Source organism: Dermacentor albipictus, chromosome 1 (assembly GCF_038994185.2).
Source record: "Dermacentor albipictus isolate Rhodes 1998 colony chromosome 1, USDA_Dalb.pri_finalv2, whole genome shotgun sequence".
NCBI classification, from domain to species: domain Eukaryota; kingdom Metazoa; phylum Arthropoda; class Arachnida; order Ixodida; family Ixodidae; genus Dermacentor; species Dermacentor albipictus.
In genome coordinates, this window is record NC_091821.1 from 466,129,191 (window position 1) to 466,138,577 (window position 9,387).

Genomic DNA, 9,387 nt, shown 5'->3' on the forward strand with positions numbered 1-9,387 from the left:
AGCAGCGCGTGTCGTCTGGCAAGTCTGATGGCTGCGGCTGCTGTCAATCGTCCCCACGCGCACTCTAAGAAAAAAAGGACTAAAAGGGGTAGGGAGGTTAGTCCTTTTGGGGACTAACTGATTTGCCACAACCATTAGTCCTTTTGGGGACGAACTGACATGGGATGAACTGTTACTCCCCATGCGCTTACTCCTTCAGGGACTAAGAGTTGCCCCTGCCCGATGATCCTGAAGGGAGTAACTGTAATTCGTTCCGATGCTCCGCAGAGGTGGAATTAATTAAATTAGGCGATTATACCTTAATAAAAAAATTAATGAGCTGAAAAAAAAACGTGCACGACAGCAGGATTCGAACTCAAGTCCTCTCGGTCACAAGGCAGGTACTCTAACCACTTGACCACGCCGCTTTTTTTTTTTTCTTTCATGGTATTTATTACAGTGGCAACAACACTGACACTGACAACACTGACAGTCACTCAGAGAAAAGGCATCGTTCATACTGTGGGTAGAAATGTGGTTTCACTTCAGAAGGGTGGTAAGGTTAGGCACCTCACCAAAATGGGGTACCAGTCTGGCTGGGTATCAAGTTCATCATAAACCTGCTTTAGGTGTAGGGTCATTTGGATGAAATTCACCCTTGTAGGTACAACCGTTTCGGCGTTTCTGTCCATCATTCGCGTTTTCCACAAACTGTGCATTCCGATGAGAAAAAACATATCAAAAGGTGCACTATTATCAGCGGTCGGCAGCAGGTATCGCACAGTATGAGCGTTGATGTCAAAGTCTTTTTTCAAAGTTCGTTGGAGGACATCCCAAAATAGTATGGCGTCGGTGCAGCTAATAAAACAGTGTTCAATCGTCTCTGGCACGTCACAAAGGCGACAGTTAACAGAAGAGACAAAGATACCCTTTTTCTGTAGCCATGTTTTAACCGGTATGGTTTCACTATGAACTTTATAAAAGAATGTTTTGCAGCAAGGGGATATATACATTTTACGAACTCGTTTTAGAACATCGTGACCTGGCCATTGGATGTATAGTGATCGGTAAAATGGAGGCGGAAAAAGCATGGACAATAGATCTTTGTATAACGTTTTACGCGACACAGAGTACAAGTATTCTGTGGAAAACCGAACTGTCAGGAAACGAACCGCCAAGTAAACTTCTTGCATGAACCCCCACAAGCATAAACGTGAAGAAAAATTCGAAGAAACGATTAAATCAGGTAAAGCATTAACAAGTGTGACTTGCATGAATGACCGAATTATAGGATGTGATGTATCACGAAAAAAGAAGAAACGAGACACTATTTGCCGCACATAAAGATGTACTAAACCCAGCCCACCTTCACTAACGGGCCTGAAAATATTGTCTCGCCTCATGGGCTCAAAAGTGGAAGACCATACGAAGGTCGCAAAGATTCGGTGAAAGCGTTGGATGTAGAGCCTGGCACAATGTATAACTTGCAATACATAGGAAATTTTTGTTGCCAAGAACTTATTGCAGGCCTCAGCTTTCCCAAAAATAGATAGTCGATGTGGAATGAATGTCTGGGCGTAACCTTGCAGGGCAGAAACCTGTTCTTTCCAATAGTGTGCGCTTAATTTATATGCGTGTAGCGGCACGCCGAGATACTTTGGCGGGACACCGGTCCAATTAATGCCTGCAAACTGTTCTGGTGTATAGCACCATGCGCCAAACCATAAGCCTAAGCTTCTTGCGGAGTTCATTCGTGCTCCTGATACGCTGCCAAATTCCTCTATTTTTGATACTACCTTTTCAACACTGGACTTATCCGTGCAGAAGAACGCTAAATCATCTGCATAAGCTAAGACTTTTACTTCATTACCCAGTATATTGAAGCCATGGATGTCACTCGACTGAATTACGCTTAAGCATAGCGGTTCCAGATAAAGGGCGAATAGTAATGGGGACATAGGGCATCCTTGTTTTACCGAAGAGCAAATGGAAACTGGTTTAGAGAGTTGGCCATTAATAACTAAACGAGTGGTACAAGACGTATAGCATAGCCTAACGCCTTTAAGCACGACAGAGCCAACATTGGCATGCTCCAGAAGTGTAAATAGATAGGAGTGACTGACACGGTCAAAAGCTTTAGCAAGGTCTACCTGGAGCATTGCAAGCTGTTCAGTGGAACCGTAACAATACTGAAGGAGTGTACGGGCGATATGTATGTTGGTTTGAATGGATCTGCCCCTAATTCCACACGTCTGATGGGAACCAATGAGAATTGACATCGCAAATTGCAATCTATTCGATAAAATTTTTGCAAAAATTTTATAATCTACGTTTGACAATGTGATTGGCCTGTAGCTTTCAACAGAACGCAGTTTCTCCTTATCTGAACTTTTTGGAATTAAAACTGTGTGGGTTTTGCAAAAAGATTGCGGAAGGGCGTCTACCTCTAAGCTTGTAATAAAAATGTCCAATAATATGGGACTGATAACTGATTTGAAAGCTTTGTAAAATTCACAGGAAAGTCCATCAGGGCCGGGTGTTTTCGACAGAGGCAGCTGATCAATAGCTAGCTCAATTTCTTGTATCGTAAGGGTATCACTAATGCATGCACAGTCATCATCCTGTAAAGGTTTTACAAGAGACACAAAACTCTCTAAAACTTTTGCATCGTGATCATCGGGCCGAGCACTAAACAACACACTGTAGTAAGTTTCGAACTTAGAAATTATGTCATTCGTATGTGTTAAAAGAGTACCTTCGGAGTATATTTCCGGAATTACTTTGGAAACAGCGTGACGTCGCTCGTCAAGTAAAGCTTGACGTGTTGGTTGCTCAGACTGCAGAGCGCGCATGTTTCGAGATCGAACTCGCGCACCTCTGTAACGCAGTGCATCATACTTTTGCAACTCACATTTAAGATTTTCTATGTCAACAATGTAAGTGCCTGGCATTTCGCATTCCATCTGGTAAAGGTTGTGTAGGCTCTTAAGAAGTAATGTTTCTTCATTCTTTCTATAGAATGCTTTCAGCGATCCAATTTCTATAGCCACTGTACGAACCTCTTGTTTAAAGAGTTCCCAAGCTGCAAATAACGGCAAGTCAGTAGAAAGAGAATTTTTTAGGGTCATGTGTACGCGATTAATAAAATCCTGATCATTTAGGAGGTCAGAGTTAAGCTTCCAGAGTGCCCACTGTGGTCGGAAATTGGTTGCAGATTTCTCACTAATCTTTGCGATAACCATGCAATGATCCGAGAACGAAACTGGGATAGTAGTGCAGGACAGTTCCCGGGAGAGGAGTGATGAAGAAACATAAATCCGATCAAGGCGGGCATAAGAGCGACCTTGAATTCGTGTATAAGAGCGAGCTCCCTGTCCCGACACTCCTATATCAACGAGCCCTGCATTTTCTATTACGTTAGACAAAACTTCACCACTCCTGTCCCGCTGAGTGTTAATGCCGCTTCGATCGCACGGATCACATACACAATTGAAATCGCCCATTAACACAATGCAACGATCACAGTCCATTAGACTACGCACAGTATCAAATAAGACAATTCGTTTTGCAGCGTCATTAAATGCATAGACGTTGACTAATCGCCATGGCACACCCTGCAACACAAAATCACAGCATATATATCGGCCTTCAGCGTCTACATGGTAACTAAGTGCTGAACAAAGTAGGCTCTTTTTCAGAAACAGGAAACAGCCCGCGGATAAACCAAGAGCGTGTGAAACGCAGACGTTATATTCAGACAGAAAAGGTCGCAAAGCCCTTTCTGTCTCGTCATCACTCTCAATCTTCGTCTCCTGCACGGCGACGAAGTCGAGCCGCTTCCTAGACAAAAGCCGGCGAAGCTGCGCCTGTTTCTGCAAATACCTAAGGCCTCTCACGTTCAAAGTTGCGAAGAGAAGTTGCTGGGACAGGGCCATGGTGAATACCAACTATTTAGACCTAATTCTCTATGCGGTCGGTCTTAGAGGGTAACGGTGAGGCTCCCTCCGAACCCTCACCAGGCCTCCTGGACCTTGATCGCCGGCACTGTCCTGAGTGTGTCGATGTTTTGCGGCGACGTGCTTTCCTTGTGGTACTGGCCGTCTCGCTGTCCGTGCTTGATTCTGATCTGTTAGTCGCACGGCGCTTCGGAATTGACGTATCCGCGCTACTTCGTCTGTCTTCTGACAGCATAGCGCACGTGTTGACGTGCTTCGGTGTAGCAGATGAGTCATCAGCGGCTGTCTCATTCGCTGGCTGGGAGGAAACTGTCTGCGTAGTAGCGGGCACGTCTTTCTCTTCGCTACTTTCCTTTTCCACGGGCGGTTCTGCGATGTCATTGTCTTCAACATGTAGAGGGGCTTTACTGGCACAGCTGGTATTCGTGGAAGAGGGAACGTCTCCCGTTGCGTCGAGAACCTCAGTAACATCCATTATGTGTTCCTGCAGGCTTTCTTCTGGAGGCCTTGTCCTGTGTCGTAGCTTGTCGGCGTATGTCACAACACATTCTTCATCTGTGTGGCCAAAGCGTCGGCAGGCTTCACAACGTGGGGTTCTGCAGTTTCGACGAATGTGCCCAACCTTGTTACAGCGGAGACAAAGTGGGGGCCGGCCTGGAATCAATACAAGGCTCTGCACTCCACAAACGTGTAGCAGATGTGGAACGTCTCCCACGCCGACTCCATCGGCAAGAGTCAACACCACGTCACGATTTAGGGTACGCATTTGCTCCATTTCCGATACTCTCCAGCTTTCTGCTGATATAGACTTCACTTTCCCGTAAGCCTGGAGCGCTTCTCGAATGTAATCGTCAGCCAAACGTTCAGGAAGCCATAAAAGCTTCATTTTCACTTCTGTGGGCTCGGGGTCAATAACGAGGCAGCGTCTACCTTTTACGAATAATTCTCCGCACGTGACTAGCTTTGATTTCGTAATTGATGATTTGCACGTCACCATCCACACGTGTGACATCTGAAATTGACCGATGGAACTTATTTCCTTTAGGTCAATAACGTTCCGAAGGGCGTCTCTGAAGTCTTGGGCTCTGTACGGTCGACCACTTAAGTCAGCATGCAGGAAAACGGAGTCCACAACCAGCTTACCGGTAGGAAGACGAGGTATCACAACACGGTAGTCATTGCTGCTGGCTGAAGCCTGAGCAGCACCTCGGCCAGGGGCCGATAAATCCTTTGGAGCGGAGAACATGAAAAAAGCGACCGTTCGGAACGCCGTCTTCTTCTTCCTCCTTGACCACGCCGCTTGCTAGGCGAGATGGGATATTTAGACAAGGTTAAACATGGAAACGCAAGTGCGGCAATATAACAGTGACTCCGTATTTTGTGCAAGCTGTGCAGTGAGAGTCTAACGTTGAGTGTACTTGCAACCATAAGCGACTGCGAAAAGAAATCAGCCCAAGTATTTTTAGGGGGATTTAAACTGAGGCACTACGCCATGTATACGTGTAGCGAGCTCAAACGGGGCACCGAAGACGACAGAGAAGGGCGGTTTCTCTGTCGCTTAGCGTGTGCCGTTTGAGCTACACATCGCTTCAGTTCGCAACCTCCTTGGAACGGAAGGAACTTAGCTACTGTTGACCAAGAAAATCTAGCCGTCTATCAATGACTTGCGCGTTTAATGTGTATCGCTCACTTATGGGGTGCGCACGAAGGACATGCCTCTTCACATTCCAGTTTTAAGTTTCACGTAATTTTCTCACGAGGAGGCAAGGTGCTGCTTTGCATGTAGTTCAATAGACAATGCACGAACTTCGAACCATTCACGATTTATAGACAATACCGTTTTCGCCGCATCGCTTCATGACACGGACGAAAACAGCGAAGTGCCTGGGGAGTAACTGTTGCCGTTCGTCCTCCCATTGCTCTCTTTTCGAGCAGGGACCAAACACTTACTCTCCGAAATTTGCACACGGCACGCACCTTCATGCAGTTAGTCCTTTGAGGGACGAAAGCGCCCTTTTTAGGACTAACGGCGCAGTTACTCCCGTTTTCCCCGGGATTTTTCTTAGAGTGCGTCACCCACGCTCTGACTCTCGCAATTCCCTGATTAGCGAGGCAGTCCCGCCACCGCACTTCGCTCCGTTTGCAACGTGCCGCACGAGACAGGTTATATATCGCGAAATGAAAACACGTATAGAGCTGCGCTCGAATTTCGCATTAGAGAGTATCGTTATCGTCGGGGAATTCTTTTTTTCCTGGTGTGGACATACAATTCTTTAAAGCATACCATACATTGGCGTGAGACGGCTCCTACGTTTAGAGACACTTTTTTTTAATTTCCGTATATCACTCCTTCAATGCTCTTTCTTTTCTTCTTTTTTTCGTCTTCTTCCAAGAGCTGCTACTCACACATTTCGCCTCTGGCTCCTTTCCTGATTTCCTTAGCTGACGGCCCCTATATTTATTCTGCTCAGTGTTTGTAATGAAAAGCTCAGCTTTCAAGTTGCCAGGCCATAAAATTGTCTTAAAATTGCGTACTATCTGGAGGATGCCATTTTAAATGCACCATTGTAAACCGGAAATATGTCGCCAGTAAACGAACTTTTCCCTTGTCTTCCGTACACACTCTGCCTACAATTCGTGCACTCGCTGGTTACTGTTTAAGCATTCATCAGGGTATGAAGCCAACAAAAGGTCTTTGACATAAATAAACAGCATAGAGATCCACAACTCAATGCCTGCCTGGCTTCAATAGCCCTAAACTGAACACTTTGAATTTCGACCAAGGCGAGCTGCTGCTTTGCTGCGACCAATTACCGCGATAATTGTACTATCCTCACTTGAAGATGCGATACGAAGAAATCATTTTGCTCTAATCGCACAAGAGTAGCATACCTTGTGCAGTCAAGGCACGTCACGCATCGTTGCGGTCAACTTTCAGGCACGATTTTCTCATGTTGTTGTCGTGCCACTGTCGAAGGCACCCTACGGCTTTAGGCCAAGTCGCAAACGTAGAAGCTCGGGCTAGTTTATCGCGTTTCTGCCTAATGTGCCTTCAATTAATTTGTCGGTATTTGGCAATCGTTTTCCTACGCCTGATGTTATGCACACATCGTCTCAACTGTAGCTATATTTATCTCTGCCCCCTGCAATAGTAATTTGGTTGCGAACCTGTTTTAGAAGATTGCGTCATTCTATGTCGTAGTCATAATCAGCTTACAAGAGAAATCATTGAAGCAAAAGCTATCAAATGTCCTGGCCATGCATGTGTAAGCTCAACTTCGTTATCGTTATCAAGCAATGAATTGGCGTATCTCAGAATACCGCCACAGGCTGTCTGAACATGTTTTTTTCACATGGTTCGCTGAGTGTTTAAGTAGCCTTTTGAGTCGCGAAATAAACCATCACTTGGAAGTTAGCGCTCATCCTGTTCTCCGTCCCTTTTCATTACCCCTTCCACTTTCCTTTTTTGCTCTTTCTGAACTGCGCTACAAGCCTAAATAGGCAATTTCTCCCTTTCTCTTTTCTGCCTTCACTGCTTCCACCGCTTCTCTCTTTTCACGTCGACTGCGATATCGTACCAGAATACAAAGGTCATGCGAAGAATCGAAGTAAGCTAGCTCTCACGCCTAATTTCTTGAATATACCATGTGTGAGTCCTTCACCTGTAACAAACACGTAAGTGTTCTCAAGCCGGCGAGTGTATTATGCCGATGTCGCTCGTGCTGGTGATGGCGTAAATGGACATCCTAGCTTCATCTGTATTTCGCTTTCTTACGTTCGGTAAATAAAAATCAACAGAGCTCTGTGATGTTCGTATGCTCTTGAAACTTTGTCGACATCAATGCGCATAACACTCTTGCTTTTATTTTGAGCGCTGTGTAGCACGTTAAGATTGCTTCATTTCCTGCTTTTTTGAAGGTAGTTTGGGCGCAAGCGCAGATCACTCCCAGTGTTCGCATATGTTATTTACGCATGTTGTACAGGCATCATGTAAATCAACGTTTGCCGTTCACTCTCTCTCTCTTTCCGCAGGTATCTCTAATCGGTGGACTAGTTTATTTAGTTCTCTGCCATCTTGTTCCCTCTAGCTTTTCTTTCTTAGTTAGTCAAACTGTCGATGCTTTGGTAGCTAAAGTACAATGATGATGAGAACGACAACAGTAACGACGACAACGACGACGACGGCGGCGACAAAAGCCATGCGTCACGCACGGCGCTTTCAGCGGCCGCAATGAGTTGTGTTCGTTGCTCGTGAGTTTGGTTGCCTTCCAGGCCATCTCTACAAACCGAACGAACAAGGGAAGCCAAGGGAAAGAGAGAGAGAGACAGAGAGAGAGAGGGAGATGCAAATGAAAGAAAGGCAGGGAGGTTAACCAGAGTTAAAACCTCCGGTTTGCTACCCTGCACTACGGGAAAGGAAAGGGGGAGTAAAGATGCTCGCAGTGAAATTACGGCGGGCGACTGCTCAATGGGGCCGCTGCAATAGGCGTGTTTCCAAAACGCTTGGTCGCCATGTAAGGCGCGCCACGGCTGCTGCGCATAAACAGCGCCTCGAAGTGAAGCGCGATGTTCAACGTCTCGCCGCCTAGTCACCTTGTCTACGTTGTCGAGCAAAAGCATCAGATCGGGGCCCATCAGCCGTACCAGGTGCGGCTCCCCTCCCCCTTACGCACTCGGCCCCATCGCTTCAATCAACACGCGGATGCTGTGATCGACAAAGAACGTCGGGCCTGCACGTGCTGACTACCCTGCCCCCTATGAGCAAAAATATTATGCATAAAAAGGCACTTGGGAAGAACAGCCATACAACTTCATGTTTTTAAGCAAGGTATATAGCAAGCATTATTTTTAATCAGCACCTTTCTTGTCACATTAGCCATATCGAGCCATATTTATATATAGCAGGTTATGGGTGACAACGAGTTTCATCTGGCTGCTGGTTGGGCGTCAGTAAATTAACATCTCACAAAAGGGTACTCAAGCTCGCCCGGAGTTCGAAGTGGAGTTTCGTGAGCTGGTTGATTGAAGAACTCTGCATCGTAGTTTAGTACAAGCATGTGGTAGGCTCTAAAGCGCACCTCTGGACCGTCTTCTCAATCACCTTGTAATCCTCTTCCGCTCTTCTCTGCAGTGCCTCGAACGTCGGAAAGGTAGAAAAAAAAAGGAGGAAAGAAACGTGACCCCCCTCAAAATGTGGCCGCACACCGCTCTGATGTCACGCGGGCGGTGTAGGTCGCACACCGGCCGGCGTTATGGTCCGTCCGGTGATGGAACCTCGGCGGGACAACGCCCTATGCACAACTACGGACGATTCTTTTTTTTTCCTTCTTTCTTTCTCCTTTTTTCTGTTCAATCTTCTTTCTCTCTTCGTGCTCCGCGTATCTGGTGTTGGTCGGGCGGTCGTTTCCCCACAAGACACCGCCCGTTGCGATGATCTTGGCGACCGTGGCTA

At 46.4% G+C, this 9,387-nt stretch overlaps 1 protein-coding gene across 1 annotated transcript; it reads right to left on the minus strand.

Annotated features, from left to right (window-relative positions):
- Nucleotides 1-3,856: 3,856 nt before the first annotated feature.
- Nucleotides 3,857-5,203, minus strand: LOC139054807 (uncharacterized). The gene has a single exon (XM_070532440.1). It carries the CDS (start codon nucleotides 5,179-5,181, stop codon nucleotides 3,937-3,939), a length of 1,245 nt encoding a protein of 414 aa, XP_070388541.1. The 5' UTR covers nucleotides 5,182-5,203; the 3' UTR covers nucleotides 3,857-3,936.
- Between the last annotated feature and the right edge of the window lie 4,184 nt (nucleotides 5,204-9,387).

Bases quoted from the DNA above. Each gene is read 5' to 3' on its own strand.
- LOC139054807 (XM_070532440.1), bottom strand. From the start codon at position 5,181: ATGTTCTCCGCTCCAAAGGATTTATCGGCCCCTGGCCGAGGTGCTGCT.